General features: G+C 38.1%; 3 protein-coding genes across 6 annotated transcripts in view; 2 read left to right on the top strand and 1 right to left on the bottom strand.

The window, feature by feature from the left end:
- Positions 1-6,950, top strand: part of BMI1 (BMI1 proto-oncogene, polycomb ring finger) — a 28,098-nt gene extending 21,148 nt beyond the window's left edge. Inside the window, exons 6-14 of one of the 2 annotated variants that reach the window (XM_072154187.1) lie at positions 3,426-3,559; positions 3,676-3,772; positions 3,964-4,019; positions 4,102-4,152; positions 4,298-4,406; positions 4,492-4,537; positions 4,729-4,827; positions 4,985-5,065; positions 5,157-6,950. In XM_072154187.1, the coding sequence (XP_072010288.1) occupies positions 3,426-3,559; positions 3,676-3,772; positions 3,964-4,019; positions 4,102-4,152; positions 4,298-4,406; positions 4,492-4,537; positions 4,729-4,827; positions 4,985-5,065; positions 5,157-5,489 (1,006 nt within the window). In that variant the 3' untranslated portion in view covers positions 5,490-6,950. Of the gene's footprint in view, positions 1-3,413; positions 3,560-3,675; positions 3,773-3,963; positions 4,020-4,101; positions 4,153-4,297; positions 4,407-4,491; positions 4,538-4,728; positions 4,828-4,984; positions 5,066-5,156 lie in introns of both variants that reach the window. The other variant, XM_072154185.1, reaches the window with a different exon arrangement.
- DNAJC1 (DnaJ heat shock protein family (Hsp40) member C1) overlaps positions 1-22,282 on the bottom strand; it is a 289,738-nt gene extending 267,456 nt beyond the window's left edge. Inside the window, exons 1-2 of the mRNA XM_072154178.1 lie at positions 22,187-22,282; positions 20,315-20,337 (exon numbers count right to left, since the gene is read on the bottom strand). The gene's annotated coding sequence lies outside the window, so the exon portion shown is untranslated. The remainder of the gene's footprint in view (positions 1-20,314; positions 20,338-22,186) is intronic.
- SPAG6 (sperm associated antigen 6) overlaps positions 22,280-25,286 on the top strand; it is a 114,875-nt gene continuing 111,868 nt past the window's right edge. The window contains exons 1-2 of one of the 3 annotated variants that reach the window (XM_072154183.1): positions 22,280-22,649; positions 24,203-24,298. In XM_072154183.1, the coding sequence (XP_072010284.1) occupies positions 22,625-22,649; positions 24,203-24,298 (121 nt within the window). In that variant the 5' untranslated portion in view covers positions 22,280-22,624. The remainder of the gene's footprint in view (positions 22,650-24,202; positions 24,299-25,286) is intronic. The other 2 variants (XM_072154184.1, XM_072154179.1) reach the window with 2 other exon arrangements.

The raw sequence follows: 25,286 nt of genomic DNA, 5'->3' as shown, positions 1-25,286 counted from the left end.
AAATCTATGCCATACCTTTCACCCTGCACCCCTGGAGGTCCTGTGTGCCCCTACAATGTTCTCTCCTGGTGAGGTCTACAGCTGGTATGGTCTGGGTGCAGAATTGTTTATGTTTCTATAGTGAGAACAGGTTGTAATGGCAGCATGGTTATACACTCTGCATATGCTATATGTGTACATAGTATGAGGTGATATGGATCTCTCTGTGGGGATCCTGTGTATAGTTGTTATGCCCTGTACATGCTTTGTGCTGCCTGCTCCTGTGTGCTCTCCAGCCCTGCTGCTTGGGGTTCAGAGCCTGTGACAGTAAATCACCATTGGCAGTTTAGCTTTGCTGACCTCCCCTGTATAACATTGTCTTGAACTTGTATACAGAACTGTGGAAGTGCACTAGGGGTTCAGACAAAAACCCAAAACACAGTTTTACAGTGTTCAGAAAGTAACAATATGAAGTGATTTGATGACGCTACATAAGATGCATTATAGCAGCAGTATTTGTCGGGTGTAGCTGGGGGTCTCTCCATGCTCTGACTAGTTTTTCTTCTACTGCAAAATGACTGCCTACATCTATACAGGCAAAGCTTTATTTTTATCAGAGAATTGAATAAGAGTTCTGTTTTAAGTGTATATAATCATTCTGGAATACTGCTCAGTTGAAAACATGTTTATCCTCGGTTGATACTATTGACTATTTGTATCATGTGTATATGCTGCAAACTTTCTCCACTTTTACCCTTTGAGTTGTCAACCGATTAGACAGAGCACATCTGCAATCTACTCCTACTTTTACAATTTAAGGCAAACAGGCCCTTAAAAAACATGAATTTATGTATCTGTAACCATTTGGAACTTGAGGCAAAACCCATGCATTTTGTCAACTTGCTTTATCGATTCAATCATTTCTATATACTTGACCACCTTTTGTGTTCACCATCTGAATGTTGAACCTGACACCTGATGGAGATGTTATGTCAATGTGTGATCTAGAAGAAGGCTAAACATGTCAAGGTCCCAGATTATTACAGCCTTTATGTAATCATGACAAATAAGTTGGATACTTTATATACTTTCCTAGAATAGGAATGTTTCAAACTTTGCTATAGTTGCCTTGGTTGTACCAGATAATGACTTCGTCAAAGAAGTATGATATAGTTGTAGAGTCGTGGCTCATCTCAAAGTGATAATGATGTGAGGTACGAAAGGATTTGGGGATGACATACTTGTATATCCTATAGTGATGATTGTTGATAATATAGGTGATTTTCTACTAATGTTTTAGAAAGTTGTAATCTTTTTGCAGAAGAGACTTGTTACATGCCCTACATTTAATGGAACTGGTAAATGCAGTTGGCTTTTATTTCATTAACTGGTCATTATCATAACACATGACCACGATGTAGATCGTTTACACCTCTCCATTTATTGTCCAAGTGTGGAATAGATAATGCGGTATTCGGGACAACACATAGCTGCTTGTATTGAATAAATACGTGTAATGCTTTGACCTATAAATAACGGAGCCCGGCCGAAAATTGAAAACATATATTCCTTTTTTTATTTCCATTAAAATTATTATTGCCCAGGGACTGTGGCACTTGATCGTCAGGTGGACAAATAACTAGTCCCTCAGTCATGGCCCCTTGTGTGTGAAAGGAACATGTGCTGATATTACTGCTTGCTCAGGTGACTGTCATAAAGGCAGCGCAGTGTGGAGTTTCTCCCGGACTTTGTATAGTAGCGGACTTGTTCCTGCTCTACATTTCTATACATGTCGGACCACTACTCACCAATACTTTCACAAATTCCCGAACCGGACTATATATTATAAGTGACAATGTAGTTTCATTACAAAATTACTAATGGCATCGCCTACAGTTGGACTATACATAGCTACAACCCGCCTCACTCTATTGCTTGTCAATATATTCGATTAGAAGAAAATCTGCTTCTCCACGCATCCCTCCCCCTTTTATTTCCATGGAATGGTCCTTGTTCCCAGTGTGGCAGGACTTTCAGTATTTTAGGGTTATTTATATGGTTATGGATATTGGTTGCAACTATTTAGATTAATTTATTATAGGATTTGATGTAAATTATGCACGTGTTCAAGTGTGATGGATTGTGAACAATGTGAAGGTGGGCAGGTCGCTTCTGCCTGCGGTGCTGACTGGGAGACCCCCATTCTTCTTCAGCCCTAAGTATATGTGTTTGACCCCGGCTCTTGGTGTGATTTTTGCCTTCCTTATTTCCCCCTCTCTCTCTCTGAGCTCTTTGTCTCTTCCCTGTATTGCGCTGGGTGCCTCTCGGTTTCTCTGCTCTCTTTTCCTCCTGTCCAGCTCTCTTTCCTCCTCCTTCCCCTCTTGTGTTCACCTCCCCCGCCTCTTGCACTTGAGATCGCTGTACTGTATTTGTTTTTCTAGATTCTCGGTATATTACTAGAAGTGAGAGCCCTGCTCGCCTCTAAGATCCATGAGTCGTTCCTTATTCTTCTCCCCTCTCTGCCAGGCTTTCCCTGTAGATATCATGTTGTTCTTCAGCACAGTTCGATCTTTTTTTGTTTTTTTTAATATGTCCCAGTTGTCAAACCACAACTAAGTTGTCCTTCATGGTAAGCCGGTTGTTAATCTCTCTAGGATACTTGTGTATAATTAATTCTTCACTATCTTCCCATCCATACCGTATAGGAGTCTATTGCACACGTGGATGTATTTACTGCGATGTATGCACATATTATTTATGCGATGTGCCAAATTGATCAGATGCAAACGGGTTAATTAGTACCCATAGCTCCTTCAGGTTAATTGTACCCCCATAGCACCTCGTGTTCCTCCACCACTGGGTTTCTTCCCCATCTCCAGGCGGTGGCAGGATGCCAAGTGTAAGTGTAGGTTGCTATAGCAACGGGAGGATTGCAGCTTGGGCACCAGCGCACGGCAATGTGCTTCTTTCATCAATAAAATAGTCTGTCTTCCTGGTTGGCAGCGCCAGATTCCTGCTTCCTTGTCTATGGTGGAGAATTCATATAAAGTCTTCCACTTTTTTTTTTTTTTTTCTTTTTTTTTTTGGGGGGGGGGGGGGGGTACACCCATCTTTACATCCATGGTTAGATCATATTGTGGGTAGTTGGAGACTTGTAGTTGAGACACTGGAGGCCTCTTTACCCGGTGATACAGGCTGCCTGTTTTTTCGGTAATTTTTTTTTTTTTTGCTGCATAGTTCTTATTCCGGGCTGTAGAGCAGTTTTTTTATCGGTATATGTGTTGTTGACAGCACCTTTTACTGCTTAGCATCTACCATAATTTAGATGATGATAATTTCCATTAAGTGTCTTACATGTTCAATACAATCAGTATTTGCAAGATAGCACATGGACGGGTTTGCCATCTGTGACTTATCGACTGCGTTTCTTACAGAGAGAGAGAGAGAGAGTCCTCTCATACTGTCACCATGCATCGGACAACCAGGATTAAAATTACCGAGCTCAACCCCCATCTAATGTGTGTGCTCTGTGGTGGATACTTCATCGATGCCACAACTATCATCGAGTGCCTCCATTCCTGTAAGTATCTGCTTAGATTTGCGGTAAATAGCGCTTTGGGTAGATCATGTGTGTAGGTTGTCTTCCTTGTCCTTCTATAAATTGCTCTTGACTTGTTTTCATCTCCTCATCTACAGTCTGTAAAACCTGCATTGTGCGTTACCTGGAGACTAGCAAATACTGTCCTATCTGTGATGTCCAAGTGCACAAGACTAGACCCCTACTGAATATAAGGTAGGTGATCGTACTCCGATCTGAAGCCCATTCCTCACAAAAGTCTATTGTCTTCCTTGCATTGAACTGTGAATGTAAGGAATCTTTTGTGTAGACTTTATCATGTAAATAATACAGCGATGGTCAAAGTCCCGATGTGATGAAGTGGCCTGTCATGTGTCCAGCTAGTGAAAATGTTTTCCCTTTTCCAGGGCAGACAAAACCCTTCAGGACATTGTGTACAAGCTAGTGCCAGGACTTTTTAAGAGTACGTATTAAATATCGATTTATTGGTGTCTTATTAACCTATAAATAAACGGGCCCTAGTTAAATCAACATGTTTCTTGCAGATGAAATGAAGAGAAGAAGAGACTTCTATGCAGATCATCCTTCTGCAGATGGTAAGCGCCCATAGTTTCTTATAGCTTCATTTACTGTCTTATGTTTTAAACAAAAATCTGATTTGATATAAAACTGATACAAACACGTTTAATTTTCTTCTTGTCCTTCCCAAAATGTTCTTTTATGATTATCTTTATTTTACAGTAACTAATGGCTCTAATGAAGACAGAGGGGAGGTCGCAGATGAGGACAAGAGGATCATCACAGACGACGAGATTATCAGTTTATCCATTGAGTTCTTTGATCAGAATAGGTAAATCTCATTAAAAATGCTGCTGATTTTAAAGGTACTTAGGTAAATTGTAATAATCATCCCTTATATATATTTTTTTCAATAGGATCGATCGTAAAGGAAGTCGGGAAAAGGAGAAGTCAAAGGAAGAGGTGCAGAAATATAGATGTCTAGTTGTATTGTATTATATAATATTGGAGAATTATAGAGGGCTTGGTATCGCAGGAGTTGCTAAATATGTGCTTTCATGACTAGTTCTTTAGTAAGAAGGGGTATATGTTCTGCAGCTGGTGATGAATATAAGATGAATTGCTAAGAAAATGTTGTCTACTTTCTGTAGCAGACTAATGACAAGAGGTACCTGCGCTGTCCTGCTGCGATGACTGTAATGCATCTAAGAAAGTTCCTTAGAAGCAAAATGGATATCCCTAATAGCTTTCAGGTAATGACTCCTTCATGCTAAAATGTATCCAAAATATTACTTTTTTGTCATTCTTTCCAATTGACTATAGTCTAGGTTTTTTTTTAGACCTGTCTACAATACACACCGTAAAAAAAAATATTTGAGTGACCCTGTGTCATTATATATTTCTCTGTAGATCGATGTCATGTATGAAGAGGAACCTTTAAAGGATTATTACACGTTAATGGACATCGCTTACATATATACCTGGAGAAGGGTAAGTATTTACTAAAAGGCCTGCTTTTGGGAGGATCTGTAAGATATCAATGAACAGCTCTCATCGATGATCTCTCTCTCCCTCTCTACAGAATGGACCCCTCCCTTTAAAGTACAGAGTGAGACCCACCTGTAAAAGGATGAAAATCGGCCACCCTAATGACAGGGTGAATAATATTAGTGGAGACCTGGAAAGTGACTCTGGTAGTGACAAAGCAAGAAGCCCGATAGGTGGGGTGGCTTCCACTTCCTCCTGCTTGCCAAGCCCCAACACCCCGGTCCAGTCTCCACACCCCCAGTTTCCTCATATTTCCACCACCATGAATGGGACCAGCTCCACTTCCAACAGCAACCACCAGAATCCTTTCACCAACAGGGCACGGAAAATGTCACTGAATGGATCAGCGGCCACTTCCTCTGGTTGAAAAGGACTCCAGTTACCAAGAGACTAGGTCCCTGAACTATTAACACGTTCATGCCATTACAAGCTTTGTAGATGCTAATACATGTGACTGTGTCCAAACTGCTTAATTTGTAGTGAAAAACTAAAAAAAAATGGCGATTCCCGGAGTTGGCAGTGAATATGTCCTTTACTTCTACCTGGAAATTTTGTTGGAGGAAATGACTGATGGTGTGTTTTTATTTTCATTCATACTGGATTACCGGAAAAATGAGAGTTGCAAAGAGGGGCTAACTGGATGTAATGGAAATTTACACATGTGGATTATAACTTCAACTGCTAAGTTCAGATGGTGAGAAGTGTTTGGATATGACCTAATTGGATACATACTGTATTTGGCTTTTGGGCATATGGTGGATTTGTCCTTCTTTCAGCATTGGTGGACTAGTCTGGATTAAAGCTCCTAAATGTTTGGTTCTGAGGATTATTGGCTCAGGCTTTTATCCGTGTTCTTGGAATTGTTGGAACCTTGGATATTTCATTCTCGATGGACAAATAAAACCACAATCTATCTTGTTTTAATGGTGTTTTATGGACTATTAGAGCGCACTGTCATCTACTCCGATCCAAGTGCTTTATCATCCTACCAAAAGGAAACTACATAGACTTATTTTATGTAGCCATTTCACTGTGAATAGTGAATGTCTTTTAGCTTTCATGATTTTCCAGGTCTATATTTTGGCATTACTGTAAGACCTGTTTCCTATTGGAATGAGAGGGTTACTTTATTCATTCATTCATCTGTTCCTGCACAGAATCGATCAAAGCCTTTGAGGGACTTTTTTTTTTTTTTTTTTTACACCTTTTTGGTCTAAAAAGCGGGTACTACCGTGTATTTTACTGACTTGTTTAAGTGATTCGCTTTTGTAAGAATCAGTTTGGCATTATGCTGGTTGTAAAATGCCATATTCGTATATATGACATTAACAGGAAGACAGTATTGTATGATATATTTATAAATACTATAAATGAAGATTGTGTTTCATGCACTCGGCAATGATTTATTAAAACTTCCCTCATTACATAGATATCCAAGTGCTTATGGCACAGACATGAAGAAAAATCTTACATGATATCTTTTTGCCTCTGAAACCCTGCTATAATGGTACCGCAATTGTTCTGATTTTTTATTTTTAATTAAAACCTGGTGGGAAGAAGGTCTAGCGGTATTTTACCCATTATCTGCACCATTCATGAAACGGTGAAAATCGCAAGAAGATAGCAGCAGGAATTACAGCTCTGTCCCCACTGTCTTTCCTTTACTTTTATTTTGCCTGTTCACGTTTATTCTTTACAAATGTTTAATCTTGGGGGAAAAATTAAGACAAACAACCCATGTGGCTGATCATTTCATTGTCTGCAGAAGAAGCACAAAACTATTGCTTTGTCTTGCTTATAGTCATTAAATCGTTACTTTTGCATACAAGTTGTCCGGTTTTATTTTCTACCTTTTTATGTTATTATGCTGTAAAGAATGCATTTGTTATTGGCCTGAATTTTTATTTTTTGTGTGTGTGGGGGTACATTTTGGGTTAAATACCCTGAAACTAATCAACTTAATTTAACACATCTGATCGATTACAGATACAACTCTCTGCCCAATACTGAAAGGATTGTTGCTGGCAACGTTGTCTGTACACTGAAGGCCTGTTTATCCTGACCCGATACACATGAAAGGTTTGCTGACCCAAGCTTTTAAGTGTTTGAGAAGAGGGGAAAATAGCCGCTAAACACATCATTTGTAAACTGTCCGATAATTTTCCCCAAAATCCCGACTTTTCCGGGAGGGCAGATCTCTCTTTACATATGAGATGGTCGGCTGTTTCCTTCGACTTCTGGGGGTTTGGTCGATATCGTACTAAAGTGTGTGGCAAGCTGACATGCAAACAGAGGTCGGCTGATTATTAAGCCAGGCAGAGAAAGCATCAGACAATGTTTGTCCGGTTTTGGATGCCAGACAGGTGTAGATGTCACATCGTGAGACATCGTGAAACTATGTACTAGTTCTAATCTACAGATAGGGCAATATGTAAGATCGGAAGATAGGAAAACAGAGTATATACATACACACATACATACAAACGTTGGCTAGTAGCTTACTAGAGGAACTCTGTTCACAAAGCATTATGTATAGATGGTCATTTGTATTATGTACTAGTTACTATTATACTATGTTCTAGTATTGTACTTCACTAGTTTGTTGGTGTCGACCAGTTATACTGTGCACATTTTGTATATTAAAAGATATTTTAATAGCTGAATATACCGCGAAGTGAATAATAACAGAACAATGTCACTTTCACCCGGTAGTATTCTGGTCAGTTTTGTGAATACTCATGAACAAATCGCACCAGGAGTGAATCCTCCATATGCCTAGTTTAGGAAGGTCTTATATTTTAGACACACTTAACCTAGTGACCAAAATACTGACCCTGTGTAAAGGACCGAAACGCATGAAAATGTATTCAGAACATTCCTGGGCTAAATTTAACTTAACCAGTGTTCTGACAGGTGATGGGGCATACATACAACCACTTACATTATAGTATAGTTTTGTGTGACATTTGCTACATAACCATAATGCGCTGCATCCATTGAATTTTCCTAGTGTTCGGTTATCTGGTCCTGTCAGTCCGACATCCCTAGAATGTTTACAGCGAGAAGTGCTTCCTGTTTCCGCTTGTAATACTGAGCACTTGCTGCTGGTATACCTTATGTACTACAAGCGGATTTCCTCTCCATTATTGAGAGCTGCTTAGCCTCTCCCTGCTCACAATTATATAAGGTTCGCAGGAGATCTGTCTCGTCCCCGTCGATAATTCGGATGCTGTGGTCGCTTCTTATTGAAGATTTATCATTTGTTTGTCCTTTTCTCAGCAGCACAGCGTGGTACAGCACTGAAATGTGCGGCTATTGTGCACAGCACCCCCCGTGCATACAAAGTATATCATTCCAAATAGCGCTTTCTAAATCCATTATCCACCCACTAATAATCAAAACGTCAAATCAATATTCAGGTGTGAATACGACACCCAGACCCATCTTGCTGCTCCTATTCCTATCTCCTTGACTCCAGAAAAGGTGAATGTCATTGTTCCAATTCACACAATAGACTCCTAGACAGGGCGCAGAAGCTACAATAAGAGCTGACATGATAACTATCAGGATACAGGTCTGATCGCTGTAGCAATAAACCTGTAAGATGATTTGTAAGATCATTTGTGTGATATAAACATCGTGCGTTCTTATTTTTTGTAACAATCATCCTTGATCATTGTTACTACTGCACAGCCGATTGAGAACGATGTTGTCTTGTGTGGTACAATCTTTTATTGGTGTGTGGAAATGTCTCTTCGTAATTAGTCTAAAGGGGAAAAGCAGCAGTCGGGAGAGACCGTGTAGCTGGCGTGACTTGGCTGCACAAAGCAGTGTGTGTGTGTTTTGTGTGCAGGTTGTGTGTCTGCAGCAGCCATCTTGCGCCTGCGCATCACAGCCAATTGTGCTGCTTCGACTTCCTATTCTGCTCTGTGTCCCGCCAAGTGAAAGCTGTTCATACATCGATAACACATCGTGCATAAGGAGCCATGGAGAATCCATACACATCAACCAGCCTCTCTAGCCCAGCACCGACAAATTAAGGATGAATACAGGATGACGTGCCTGCCTCCAGCTACAGACAATAATACGTCTAGGCTCTTACATTCCTATTGTAGATCTAGATCGGCCAGGGTGAACCATAATCCATTTATGTAGCATAGAGCCTGAATGTTGGGGATATTGATTCTGTAGGTGCAGTGTATGATCCTCATTGTCTACCAGAGGAACCTCAGACACTAGTCGTCAGTGAAACCATACAGGAAGTCAATCTTTTACATAAATGTATCAACGTGCATGTTGTATAGAAAAAGTAATGCTGAGCAATCTCACAATAAAGGCCACAAACTAATACTCTTGGTCTACATTTATTACATTTGTATCTACAATTTTCTTAGGTATTCTTTGTCTGGAAAGGAGAAAAACCTCTCCGCAATGACAATTTCTTATACAGATTTTTTTGGACAAAACTAGAAGTCTTTCCAAGTTCACATCAACCAGCAAAGAAAAAAGTAGGCCATGGCATTACTACATCATGCAGGGAAAAACTGGCAAGCGAGAGATGTCACACATACACCAAAAATGTACATCATCATTTTACCATTTTGGTCTCAATATATTGGAAGGATTACAATGTATTTGTATATATAACAATGAAAATTGCATACACAGAACAGTTGGAAGAAAATATACAGCACCTTCATTATTTAGAGTGCAGACAAAGTTCAACTAAAAAGGATTAACTAGAATAACTAGCAGCAAATTTAGTTTCTGGAGGTGGATATTTTTCTGTACAGAGACTAAAGCATTCTCCTTCAGGCCCAGTAACTGGTGATGTTCTATAGATATATATATATATATACACACACACGTACACACACAATTACACTTTACACTATAACCATGTAAAGATTTATTGACACAAGGTAATGTTTCCCAGAAATTTTACAGACTGTACCATTCACTTTACAAAAATGTTGCATTCCCAATTGCAGAACATTTCTTCCACACGTAAATATAACTTTAGCGATTTGTTCTTTAGACAATGTAGCAGACAGGTGAGCCATGCTGACTACCTGAAGAACCTCCTACACATTATACAGTTTAAGTTGAACTATTACTGTTTCCTAAAAAAAGGTGTCCTACATTAAGACATGGTACCAATGCTGCACAAGTTGGGCATAAAAAATAGCATAAGGCAAGTGTTTCTTTCAAAAAACTCATACACAGATAATTTCATTTCTTGGTGTAAAATAGATAAGATATGGGCTTCCCATGTTTCGTTCTCCTATATTTACATTTAAGATATATATTTGTTTAAAAAAAATAAAATAAATATCTAGTAAAGCAGATGAAAAACATTTAGACTTGGAGACTATTTTTTACAGCTGTAAAGTACAGAACAGTGAAAAATAACAGCAAGAAAAAAAAATAATTGGTAACATAGGAATCACTGAAGTTTATAATACAACGCAGCACTTATCGTACAGTTACTTCGTTTTGCAGAAACGAACAACATGAAAAATTACAGAAGTACAGCATAGTCAATGGGTGTTCTTTACACTAACACCACCCATAATGTAGTCCCTATCTGCATTGTAGAAATGGGAGGGTCACACTTTGACTTCATTCAGGTACCGAAGTTTTAAATAACTGCAATACTGCATTCTCATCGCCTTCTTATCTCCCGATGATCTCAATTTATCATTTCTACCAAACAAGTATCCTCCCTTTCCCCAACTCCTTCTCCCGTGTCTTCTGACGGTTCTCCCTGTTGTCTGCAGCCACGTCCACCTCAATTCTCCTGCCTAATACACTTATCAGCGCATGTATCGGTCAGCGACTTCTTATCGTTTCCCCGCCTGTAGATCAGGGAGGCCTCCCATCCCCCACTCTTTCTACGCCGCCCTTCCCTACATAACTGTGTGGTCTTTGAAGGGAAGCACAGACACCCGGCCCTGCTTGCAGGCGGTGCTGGTGGCTGACACTGGCCCCATGGACAGATCGAGTTTCACTTTCACAAGTGCTGCCGTTAGCACAGTGTAGCAGACAGCCCAGTGCCCGGACACTGCACCGTCTTCTGCTTCATTTCATTTCCAAGCACGAAAAGCTGCCCCACCCCCAGTTTCCGAGGCACTTGCCAGCAGCAGGCTCCCAGAGCCCAGTGCAGCTCAGCTGATTCGTTGCGAATAGCAACAGGGCTGGAAGGGTTCTGCCAACTTTGAAGCTTTCTGTGCACAAATGGAAGCCAATAAGGTGCATACAATATGTAACTCCAGAATTACCAAAGCACATCCCTGAACACATCCCTATATGCAACTTAAAGAGATTCTGATATCCTTTGCATGGCTATGTAGTGATCATGGGGAAGTAATCATTGCTGTAAAAAACGCGACCATGTCACTGAAATACAAAGGTGCAGCAAATACAGAAGATTTTTCCTGAAATAGGAACATATTGATAGTAGACCAATACCAGTTCACAGCTCATATGTTAGTTCCTTACACTTACTTTGCACCCATTGTAGCAAAACTGCACGATACAGAGACGTGGGAAGTTCATCATTAGAATTAGGAAACAGCCCAAATATTCCACAAAATGCTCATCCTATAGTACAGGAGGTTTCTATCGATTGAACCTTTAATGTACCACTAGCATCCTCACCACACTAAGGACAGTACAGTTTAGCGCATCTAATGTAAATCTAATAAGTCGAAGACAAGAAAATCTTTAGCCCATCAGGTAGCAAAGTACCAAGGTCATAAAGGGACAATATCCCCGGTGTGACAGCGGCTAAAACATTTTTTTCAAGACTGATAATGCAAGGGATAAGTAAATAGCCACCACATCTAAGCTTGTATACTTCTAAGGTCATTGGAAGCTGGGATGAGGATGATTTGCTGCCGACAACTGTTCTACTTTAATCGCGTTTTAGTTTTATCTCTTCGCTAGACGTCATTGTCACAGACTTAATGTTCACTCAGTTCAGAAACGTCGAACAGGATCCATGCAACCACCAGAAGTGGTGCTTATGCCAAATGTCCAAGAGGCTGGCATTCATAGATAGTGGTATCTGTCTATATATATATATATATATATATATATATATATACACACACACATACATTTACACACATATATATGCACACACCACATATTCCAAGTCCTGTGATTTCTAGCAAAATACACCTACATGGCTATGTGATGTATACACTGCAAACAGTGCTTAACCACCCCTCACACAGTATTCCATATCACACAAAGAATTAGCACCAAGTTTTTAGTCATTCCTTTATGTCTAATTTAATTTAGTCCACCCCAATCCCCAACTGTTCTCCATGTCACTTCACTGTTAAGAAAAAAACATTGCGTTAAGGGGTTTCAGCAGATAATGCATACCCTCTGCTGATGTCTGTACCATAACGATCATAAAACTTGTTAGGTTCCATCTCAGGCCTGGACAAACACACCCTGTTAATATGCCACTAGTATCAATTACAGTTAACTGGGCCTAAATACTGAAAAGACCATTAGATTAATGTACTTCATTGCAGACCAACCCCAAAGATACACACGGTAAAAGGGGTTAATATCTCTATAAAATCATAGTATTAACTGTGTGAAGTCTGAATAAAATAGAGACATCAACATAATGTCTATCATGCTACAATGAAAAATGCAATGATCACAATATCCCCCCTCAAATCATGCAGTGCTGGTATAACTATACACTATCAGTATCGCTGTGTATGATTACAATTAGGATTTTACTAGGACTAGAATGAATGCGGTCACTGCTAAACACTGAAACATTAAAACCCCCAATAGAACAGCCACAAAATTTGTTATACATTTACCATTTAGGGCATTGGGCCTTCTACTTCTAGGTAAATAGTCAAGTTGCTACTTAGGGTCAAGCAAAAAGTGACATCTTGAAATCAGGTACAATAGATATGTTCTCTATAATCCTAATAACAATTATTAGGAGCTTTAGAGATTTATATGGGTTTCCATTTTCACTGCAGTAAATTGTACAGTCAGGACCAGAGAAAAACCAGCGCATGCGCAGAAGCCCCTAACCTCACGTCTCATGCAGATTAATATACTATTACTAAAAGCAGAGCATTTAGACATATCAGCCACAAAACTTTCCAGATGATAAATCTGGATGTTCATAGTAACCTATGTTGAGTTATTCTGGAGATGATCAGAAGTTCCCCAATATACGATATTTATAACCACCATATGCTTTTCCATATAGTATTACAATTAAATGTATGTCCACTACCCATCCTTGATTTGCACTGATGCTGTATAGTACAGAGTGAAGCCTTTAAAGATCTCAGGAGACAGAGATGTTATAAAATTAATACTACTACGACCAGTTACAATAGTATAATGTTGGGGATGAGCAGTAGTAGAACGGATAAGAACTGCTCTCTACCATAGTCACTATTAGTAGCACTACATTATGATAATCAATCCATAAACTGATCTCCATACTGTGAGATGTGGTGTGGTTCCTCACTCCTCTGTTCCATAGCCGACAGCCCATGTACGCAAAATGTTCATCTGGTTGAACTAAGATCAAGACTTTACTTCCACTGATGTATGGCAAGTATTTGAAGTACTTCATTTTCAGCTTGATATCTATCTATCTATCTATCTATCTATCTATCTATCTATCTATCTATCTATCTATCTTCCAAAGAAAAGGCAGCTCTTCAAATCTGTAGTATAAAGCATAGTATATGTTTGTTTGCTGGTCACCTACATTATGCTTCAAAAAGGTGGTTAACCCACCAAAAGGTTGCACAATGTAATAAAGACATCCTGCTTTATACTACAAATTTGGAGCGCTATGTTTTCCTTGGAGGATATATGCCTGAACCAGCCAAGGGTCTACGACTGCGCACCCGCGTACACCTGTGCTGATCTGGACTTTTCCATAACTTCTATCTATTGATCTTTCTCTAAATTATTTATCTCATACATGTCTTTCTTTCTAATATCCAATATATATTATATACTATCTAATAACCAATATATATTATCTATCTATGTATCGTTCATCCATTACGCTCATTAATATATATCCGTCTATAGCATATAGATAAAGAGCGCTCTTTCTCTTCTTTCTATATCATATTACTTCCATCTATCTACCTAATATGTATCTATCCCGATATTTCTCTATTTAATGATTATTACTTGTTACATATAACACATCCCGAATAGCTGTAACCCCTCTGAATTCGCTGTTTGACATCATTTGATTCCCCCCAGAGAGGTAGAAGGCGGATATTATGCATAGATCCCTTTATATAAGAGCCTCTGGCAGCGCCGAATCTAATTATAAGAGGCAGACGACATTGAATGTGAACTTGGTGTCGTGTCTCTAGACTAGTCGGGACCCTGGAGGGAAGGGGCACTGAGCTTCCCACTGCCATAAGCCGCAGACCCCCAATGTCGGCTCACAAATGGCACCACACACACACACACACACACACACACACAGATATATAAATATATATATATATATATATATATATATATATATATATATATATATTCGTTGGACATAACTTGCAAGAGATACTATTTCTTTGCACTTTCTTTTGTACAAGAATCCAGAAAAATGTAAAAAATCCACTGAGCTAATGATACATTTTAATACATTTCACTTTCTTATTTAGAAAATCCCCTTTTTGTGTGCTGCTATTTATTCCATCTGCTTGATAATTGTCTTTGTTGCTTGTCTATATAACTATAGCAGCTGTGGATGATATGGGGTTAATGCAGAATTCAGCCTCACCGTAAAAGCCAACAAGCAGAAAGCAGCGCAGGACTCTCTGCCGGCTGTCTGTAATTCCCTTGCATCCCCCTATGTTTCCAGGATGGTTGTCCCTCCGGAACCCCTTCTAGCCTCCCCATGCCTGTGTCAGAGCTGTGTAGAAGTAGATGGATTTCAGTAATGAGCCATTCTTTACTTTCCACCCTCTGCCCCCTCCCTCTGCCTGCCTGTCTTCTTCCAAGAAAGCTTGTGTCGCACCAGCACACGGGGTTGTTTGCTGTGGGGTTACCATTAGAGGAATAGATACTTCCTATTACAGACGGGTTCATCTGTGTCTTCTTTTTGGAAATGCTTATTCTGCCATGTAGCTACCTACAGATCAACTTTTGCTAGTAAAAAAAATTGATAGAAATTAATTAACCCAATCGCTCCCACTGAAAAAGTCTACAGCAACTCCCGATATGCAACAACAATTAAATAATAACACTTCAAGGATAACAGGATGCGATACGAAATTAATGTAATAAATTAGTGATTGGATGAGTAAATCTAAATTGGTTTATGCAGGGTTTAAATATAAGTCTAATAATTCTAGATATGGCTCTTTCTCTCTGTATATATATTAGTTATGATAATCATGTATTTGACTAGTCATAATGTTACGATCTGTTTTAAGGTGATGTATTAAGAAGATATGTTGGATGGAGACTAAATGTAGCTAAACCTTACTCTTAAATCTGTCTTTATTCTATTTATTGTGCTCACAGTATTAGTGAATAATAATAGTACATGGGCAGATTTGGTAAACAGTTCACAGTTCACTGTACATAGCACATACAGTTCTGTTTTACATTAACATTATTAATTTCCAAAACTTAGAAAGCATGGAAAAACAAGTTTATAATCTGCAGTGGGAAAATTTAGGAATAAGGATTAATTTATAGTTAGGTCTCCAAGTATAACATACATCTGCAAAACCATATTTATCTCCCTCTCTAAATATGATGTACAAGTGCCACCTTAGCTTATCAGATCCTTTTAGACTCTCCCCATGGTGGACCATCTACCTTTTATCTCCTCAATTAGTCTAATTATGTTCTGTAAACTTTCCTGTGCAGGTCCCACCTTGACTCTTTTGTTAAGCTAATGGTAATTGCTATTAGCTTTTGCATCTACTTTGGGCCTGGTATTCAAAATACAGGGAGACAAAACATTTGCTGAAGTCACCAATATTGTAAATCTGTTATTATTTTATTATTAAAAATATATAATGTTCTCCAAGAGTTGGAATGAATTTAATTGGTCTATTACAGGAGAACAATATAGGTATATTAATAATCTTTATTTAAATTGTAGATTATCTAAAACGCTGTGATAACTATGTGAACTCTCCATGAACATATGTAGCTTTTGTATAAAATATAAATAAATACATATCAATGTGAGGTCATGAGGTAGAACAGTCTAAGATTGAAAATTCCTGTGTCTAACAACTGCAGATCATTTCAGTAAACTTATCTTTTGTATTATATGTAATGATAGAAGATTGACAATAGAAATGTACAACATAATTTAAAGCCTTAGTTAAATTAATATCTGGAGAACTGCCTAAGAAACGTATTTATTTCATTTATTAAATTAAGCAAATTAATTCAGTATATATTTCCTAAAGTTTCCAGAACAAATAGGAATATATGATTTCTCCCTATTAATAATCTCTCTCTATCTATATCCTCCTATGGTATGTAGAATTATCTAATTGCTCTATTATATTTTATTTACACTTAAGATCTAAAAAGAGCTTTCTATGTAACTTCACTACACAGGACCAGACAATGTGACATACACATTGCTACAGAGTATACATATTTTATAGATATATGTGCTGGTTTACATGTTCTCTAACAGAAAATAACACACTATAAGGGTGTATACTCAATTGCATGAAAAGGCCTTGGAAGTTTCTCCCAGTTAGCTATTACTACTGCTTCTCATATAAATAAGTAGGCCTTGAGGCTTCATCTATTAAACCTTTCTGTGGTTATCATCCAACCTTTGCCACACTTTCTGCATTTTTTGGTCAAGCGTAAAAGTGAAAACATTATTTGTGGACTTTACTATGCATACAAATGTGTTTGATAATTCATAGCAATCTTGCATCTTTCTCATTTAAGTCTAAGTGGAAATGTATTTTCACAATTGCTTGCTAAAAATATCCGTATTTAGTCATGTCAATGTGTGTTTTTGTTACACATTTTACATTGGAGGAATGACAGACAATGGTTGAAATCATAGAAACAAAGAACATTTCATTTACATCCATGTACTTATGGGAAGTAGACATGGATCCAATGTCAATCTACCCACTAAGCCTTTTTTTGTTTGTAATTTCTGTGAGTTTATTAGTTCTGGTATTTAAAAGTAAACTTGTATGTATACCCTGCTTGGGTTAATGGGGTAGTGAAGGAAACCTACACATATCTGGCATGTATATGTAGGTTTCCCTCACAAATGTTTTATGCATTATTAGACTAATTAATAAATTGAAGTATTTTACAGTATAGGAGTTATTTCACATATCATATGTTTAGCCATAAAATGCAGTTTTATTTTAGGCCAGAGCCAACAAGAACGAAATGTATACATTCCCTTGTATATTTCCCACTCTTCTAAATTCTAACTTTTACTCTGGCTCCAAAATGTTTTATAAAAATACTGCGAAAAACCCAAAAAACTGGCATTTCTATAAAAAACAGAGTGTGTTTTTACAAAAGTGATAGCAGGACAAAAGTGGCAGTGGGATAATAATACTAAAAGTCCAAACAAGTTAAATTAGAAAACAAGTAAGAACTGTTCAGACTTTAGAAGCAAAATTAAAACTATCAAACTTTTTTAAAACTATTTTATCTCTAACAAATTTACCAACAGATTTTTTGTTTTCAGTGTGTTTATGTATGAGAACATAGGAGATTTACAGGAACATTAAAATGTAAATCACTATATACTTTTGCATTTTTCTCAAAATATTTAAGAAAATGTAAATGCTGAATAACTGCAAATATATCTTGGCAATTGACTTTTGAATATTCTAAATCACTGTAAGGTACATCCTATTTTATGTTAAACAAAAATACAATCATCACTGTCATACAAATGGATTCTTCTGGATGTTCATACATTCATGTTAAAGTCTAGACACACACTCCATCCTTATTACTTTACAGAATGAATGAACAGTCCCTAATACCCTGCACTTAAAGTATTTATTGTCTCAAGAGGACCTTTTAGCTTTAGGCCCTAGGTGTTAGACAGAGATAATACTTCTTGTCCTACATATTAAAATGATTTTCTTCTTTCTTTCTTTCTCCAGGTTTGTATTTGTTTTTTTCTACATGGTTTTATATACATACATTTAAAGAACATAATAGTTACAGGAAGCCATAAGGCCTTAAACCTAATATAGACTATATTAAGAGGTATCAGTTCATTTTAACAACTTCCACAGCAAACAATCCACTAGCATTTACTTTATTTTTACATCGATCCATTGATCAATGTCAAAATTGAATACTTTACAGTAAAATCTGATTTGTTGTGAAATTAGCTAATCCCATTAATTTCTATGGGACAAGGGCCAAGTTCGCACTACTGTTTGCCTTTTCTAAGTTTATGTGGGTCACAGATAGGAAAAAAACGTAACAAAAATGTTCTCCTGGTTATTCTATTATTCTATGACCTGTTATTGCATATTGTCTGCTCTGTATCGTTTATGATGGTTAGTACATTATGCGTATTGCTTATTAAAACACTGTACTTTGGGTCTGGTTTCAGGTCACTCCTTCATATTATGCGCTTCATTAAAGAAAAAATAAAACCAGCTCTTTTTTTTGGGGGGGGGGGGGGCTAGAAAAGTTCAAAACAGAAACTGACATCATGATATATACGCATGTGGTCAGAGGCATACAAAATATAAGGAAAAAAATGGTGATTAAAACACTAAACAAAAAAAAATTACTTGGGGCAGGCATGCATTGGGGCAGATGTATCTTTTCTCTTTCTAGTTTTCCTGTAAGTCTAATTCCTTTTTTGTCTTGTTTCGTAGCCTAATTCGGCTAAGCCTGCATTCACACGTGGTGTTTTTTTTTAAAATGCGTTTTTGCATTGTGAAAGATGCTGCCCTGTTTATTACATGGAATTTTATGCAGTTTAATGGTAATAAACATAGCAGTGTCTACATTGCCATAAAAATGCATCAAAAACGCAACAGAAAACAATTCCAAAGAAAAAGCATAAAAACCTTGTGTTAATTTGTGCAAAGAAAGTAGCACAGTTGATTGACCTGTTTCTTCCTCCCAAGTTTGCCACCTGAGACCAGGTGAGCTTTTGCACACTTATTTAGCGACTTTTAAAAAAAGTAGTAATTTTTTAGGGGCCTGGCAACTGATCCGTTTAACAGTTGAGCCTGTCCTAGTCAGAACCGTTTTTCACAAATCCCTCATAGACTGTAGTTTATGAGAATAAATAGATCCCAGACTAATGTAAATCGGCCTTGCTAAACATAAAAAAACATGTTTTATAGATATACAAATCTCATAGAAATTTACAGGCCTGAATGAATTATTTTCTCTACACTTTGTTTGACAATACAAATAAAAACATTAAAGACGAATGGCAGTGAAGACTCAGCCTAAGGGGATATACACATGCTGTGTTCTGCTCACTATTTGCAAGCCAAAAACCAAGAGAGGACATAAAGAAGGAACAAATGTAACAAAAAGACTTGGCCTTTTTCCATCTTTGAGACCCAATCCTGGTTTTGCCTTACAAATAGTGATGCAAATACTGATCCCAGCCTGTGGATATGGCCTAAAATGAGACAAAAACAGCAGTGTACACAGAGGCCCATGTTACATCTGGAGGTTCTGTAACTACTAATAATTCCATAAAAGCGATTTCTTATAATAGGCCTGCACAGAAAAATCCAAAGTCACAAAGACTTTGCCACTTACCAGAAAACTTTGTGCAAAATTAAGGTAAATTATGTAAAATAGAAAAAATTGCAGATTTACAATAGGCATCTGGCCAATAGTAAAGCCACACTGAAGTATTAAAAAAATAGTAGTATGTGTCCTTACTGAACCTTCAGCCAGAACTAATTATTTAAGTACTATAGATATTTATTTATATATTTAGCTATGACTTTTATGATTTGCTTTAGTAACACAAAAAAGGAGCAAATTCAACATAAAATATAAAAACCCTCCCCAAAATTCTGCTAATGACCCCCATAAAGGTTTGATCCAGTATGGATGGGGAACTCCCTCTCCTAAATGAAGTTGCCTCAAATTTAGGATGTAACAGATCTGATGGTAAAAAATATATATTTTAGAGATGATCCCTACCTTGTCTGTTTATAAAACTAGACCTGTGAAGAGAAAAACAGAGAATTATTGTGAAATATTTCAAATTAAAATTAATTGTAAATATAATATATATTTTACATTCAATATTCTGTATGTTTAATAAGAAATATATATATATCTAAGGCGGGATTCACACACAAATTCCTAGCAGTGCCATTCGTCTGAATAAGATTATTCTGGCAGCGAATATGTGGAATTTTGCATTTACATATATGGTACAAAAACATTAATTTCTGCACCAAAATCTATAACGTAAACTAAATACAGGCAGTACAGGTTACAGGTTACATACAAGATAGGGTCTGTAGGTTTGTTCTTAAGTTGAATTTGTATGTAAGTCAGGACTGTATATTTTATCATTGTAATCCCAGCCAGAACTTTTTTTGGTCTCTGTGACAATTGGATTTTAAAAATGTTGGGTTGTCATAAGAATCAATATTAACAATAAATCTTCATTACAGACACCTGTGATAACTGTTATAGCTGATCATTGTAGCCTAGGACTAAAGTACAGTAAATTACCAATATCCAGTGGTCCGTTTGTAACTAGTGGTCGTATGTAAGTCGAGTGTTCTTAAGTAGGGGACCACCTGTATACACAGAAGGCACCCATCTTAAAGTAACTTTTTAAAGATCCGTGTGCTTTGCCGCCAAAACAACCCCATTCGTGTGAATAGAAATGACAATTCTGTGCAGAAATTTTTTTTATGTGAGGGACATATTCGTGAGGCTACGGCAAATGAAAGTGGCCAAAATTGTCTGATTGGCAGAAACAGATTCATAGATTCTCAAAAACTATAGCTAATGATAGCTTTAGGACATGCTTTACTTTTTAATGGATGGGTTGCACGGTCCGTTAATATAACAGCCGTGAGCACCGATTGATTAAAACGTATTGTATCTGGTGGAACCGCGCGTCGACCGTTCTAAAATCGTACGGTACATGGCCAATTTTTTCTGTCGTGTTATGGTTTGAAAATACTACTGTATGTGGTGCCTGATTATAGCCATTGCTTATGATTTTTTACAAAAGTGAACACATTTTGTTTACGATTTTACACCTAAATCCACGTCAATATCACGGTATACGGCTAATAAAGTCTAGCTGGCATTTTTTCAGAATACTTGGAATAACTGGAATTTTTTCCCATTACAACCCTCTAACAGTAGACCCCTTTTTAATCCCTTATGCATATATTATTTACCAAGGGAAACCACAGACCAGTTAATTTAGTTTTAAGCTAAAGAGAAGTGAATGGATAAGATAAGATAAGATAATCCTTTATTAGTCCCACAGTGGGGAAATTCACAATTTGACGTAGTATGTCAGAAATGTGTAGTTTTTGTCATTTTTGAGGTCATATTTCTGTCAGAAGTGTGTAGTTTTCGTCCTTTTAGTGTTTTGGAGGTCATAGTTCTGTCAGAAATGTGCAATCTTCCTCCTCAGTGTTTTTTGAGGTAATATTTCTGTCAGACATGCGTTTTTTTCATCCTTTTAGATTCTTTGAGGTCATATTCCTGTCAGAAATGTGTAGTTTTCGTCCTTTTAGTGTTTGTGAGGTAATATTCCTGTCAGAAATGTACAGTCTCCCTCCTTATAGTGTTTTTTGAGGTAATATTTCTGTCAGACATGCGTGGTTTTCGTCCTTTTAGTGCCTTTGAGGTCATATTCCTGTGAGAAATGTGTAGTCGTCGTCTTAGGTGTTTGTTGAGGACATAATTCCTGTCAGAAATGACTTTATTAGGCGTTGGGCGGGAGAACGTGTTGTGAGGGAAAAGCCGCACTGTGAAGACGGCGTTTACTAGTTTCATTATTATTTATTTTTTTTTAATTGGTTTTGTCTCGTATACCTCTGCGCGCCCGCCGCTCACTATACAATCCTTGCTGCGTCACACATCTGTCTTCCCGCCCTCAGGGAAAACGCGCTTTTTTTCTCTCTCTCACTCTTTGGTCACGTGACGGCACCGACTCCGTGACCTCACCGTCCAACGTTCAACATGCCCTGATGTTGTTATAGCAACAGACACGCAACCCCCCTCCTTTCTGGGCCTCGAAGTTTTGGAACAGCCCATTTCACTCCTCTGTGTAGGGGAGGAAGCGGTGACATCACGGAGGCCTGGGCTACACGTGTCGCTCGCTTTTTGCCTCCCCCTAGAAATGCGGTAGGTTTCAGCGCGTCCTCTTCCGCTGATGTCTCCATGGAGACGGGATACAAATGTTAGGCACAAACTAAGAGGCATCCTAGAGACGGACAACAGTGTGAACTGTAACCTACCGCAGCAGCAACCATGAGCCAGCGGCAGGTCCTCCAAGGTAAGTACTTACATAGAAAGGATCACAATACATTCTAGTTATCAATATTTATAAAGTTACCTTTTAATATTTGAAACATTTATAACCGACTCCTATTGTTCCATATGACTGTTTGTACTCTGTAATGTAATATTATACTTGCATATGTCCTCTATGATTTGTACAGCGCTACAGAATATGATGGCGCTATATAATTAAAGATTTATTATTATTATTATTATTATTATTATTATTATTATATAATATCCACTGGTGACATCACACCCTCTGGATATGATATTACTAATTAGGTACAACACCAGTCGGTCTCGAATCTCACGATTTTCACCAGCAATTATAATTCATCCGATCATTTTTGTCCAAGTAGTCTGTTCACAATGACATTTGTCTCTATGTTCTTCTGTGCTACTCATTTTGTGGAGAAAATATTACAGAAATATATCATTGAGGTTTGTTTTTCCCTTAATGTTACCAGATGTTCCATTTGCTGTCTGTAGGTAGCTTGTTATTGAGCAGGAGGAGCTGATCAGATTGTACATAGTGTCCTATCTGCAGGCAGCATGTTATAGAGCAGGAGCTGAGCAGATTGTACATAGTGTCCTATCTGCAGGCAGCATGTTATAGAGCAGGGGGAGCTAAGGAGATTGTACATAGTGCACTATATGCAGGCAGCATGTTATAGAGCAGGAGGAGCTGAGCAGATTGTACATAGTGTCCTATCTGCAGGTAGCATGTTATAGAGCAGGAGGAGCTAATCAGATTGTACATAGTGTCCTATCTGCAGGCAGCATGTTATAGAGCAGGAGGAGCTGAGCAGATTGGACATAGTGTCCTATCTGCAGGTAGCATGTTATAGAGCAGGGGGAGCTAAGGAGATTGTACATAGTGTACTATATGCAGGCAGCATGTTATAGAGAAGGAAGAGCTGATCAGATTGTACATATTGTCCTATCTGCAGGCAGCATGTTATAGAGCAGGAGGAGCTGAGCAGATTGTACATAGTGCCCTATCTGTAGGTAGCATGTTATAGAGCAGTTGGAGCTTTGCAGATTATACATAGTGTCCAATCTGCAGGCAGCATGTTATAGATCAGGGGGATCAGAGCAAATTGTACATAGTGTCCTATCTGCAGGCAGCATGTTATAGAGCAGGAGGAGCTGGGTGGATTATACATTGTGTCCTATCTACAGACAGCATGTTAAAAGACAGCTCCTCCTGCTCTATAACATACTGTCAGCAGATTGGATGCTATTAACAATCTGCTTAGCTCCTCCTGCTTTATAACATGCTGCCTGCAGATATATACTGCTATAAATAACCATTTTTCCTATGTCATGTCAGTCGCATTTCAGATGCTCAGTTTCCGATAAGTGAAAGTCACATTCAGTTTGTTTTCCATGCAAATAATTTTTAGTAAAATGTCTTCTCACCTGTAATGTGATGTCAGTTGCTCCCCACAGTCCAGCGTTGCCTCTCTAGAATTATAATGTGCATTGATGTTGCCTGCAGTTTTTAATGCAATAATATGTGACATCTTTGTCTCTTTCATGTAGTGTTTGAGCAGTATCAGCGAGCGCGGACACAGTTTGTTCAGACTGTTGCGGAACTTGCTACACGTCCTCAGAACATCGAGACCCTACAGAATGCAGGTAACCACTTTCACAAGGCTTCATCACACAAATGATAGGACTTTTTTAAGTTCCCCATTCCTGATGCTCACCAGATTATGGAGAACACTTTCATACGTATCTTGTAATGAATGACTGAATAGATTACAATTGATAGGTACGAGAATAGTGAACACCCCCTATAAATGATCCCATATTGCAGTGATGGCGAACCTTTTAGAGGCCGAGTGCCCAAACTACAACAAAGACCCGCTTATTTATCGCAAAGTGCCAACACAGAAATTTAATTTGTGATTTATACTCCCTTCTCTGTCACAGTTTTCATTGATACCAGCCCCTGAGGACACTAATAAACCAGAAAATAGTCCCAGGTAGAGCTGTCACTTTAAAATAGCTCTGTGCACAGCAAGTCCTGGAATGTCTGGGACTGCAGGAAGATACCTGGAGTCCTCTCTGGTGATGGCCTGAGTGCCCACAGAAAGGGCTCCGAGTGCCACCTCTGGCACCAGTGCCATAGGTTAGCCATCACTGCCATATTGGAAACTCAGAGAATTTATCAAGGTTTTATATTGCGCTTTTTACCACCATAGATGTTTTATAGAAAGTATTTAAATTGGGCCTTTAAAAAAAAAAATAGCGTTGACCGCTAAATTTTTAGTTCTAGAAGGGGTTAAAGAAGTAAACACACCCCTTAGTTTCTAGTTTCCCTAGAATGCAGTAATATCTCACACGTGGTCACAACATGCTGTATGGGCCTACAATGAGGCTCGGACGGGAAAGATCTTCTATTGGCGGATTTTGCTGGTACAGATTTCAGTTTCTATGTCCCATTTTCTTTTCCCAAAAACCTCCTAAGAGTGGACCCATTTTAAAAAAACTAGACCACTCAGGGAATGCAGTAACATTATATTTGAGGCTTAAATACCCCGTTATTTAACATTTATTATCTTTTTCTTTTTTTTGCATTTTACACACCAAATAGCAGAGCTAACATGTTACCTTTGTTCTA

This window comes from Engystomops pustulosus, chromosome 5 (genome assembly GCF_040894005.1).
Source record: "Engystomops pustulosus chromosome 5, aEngPut4.maternal, whole genome shotgun sequence".
NCBI lineage: Eukaryota > Metazoa > Chordata > Amphibia > Anura > Leptodactylidae > Engystomops > Engystomops pustulosus.
Note: the sequence above shows the minus strand (reverse complement) of the source record. Positions and strands in the feature narration are given on the sequence as shown.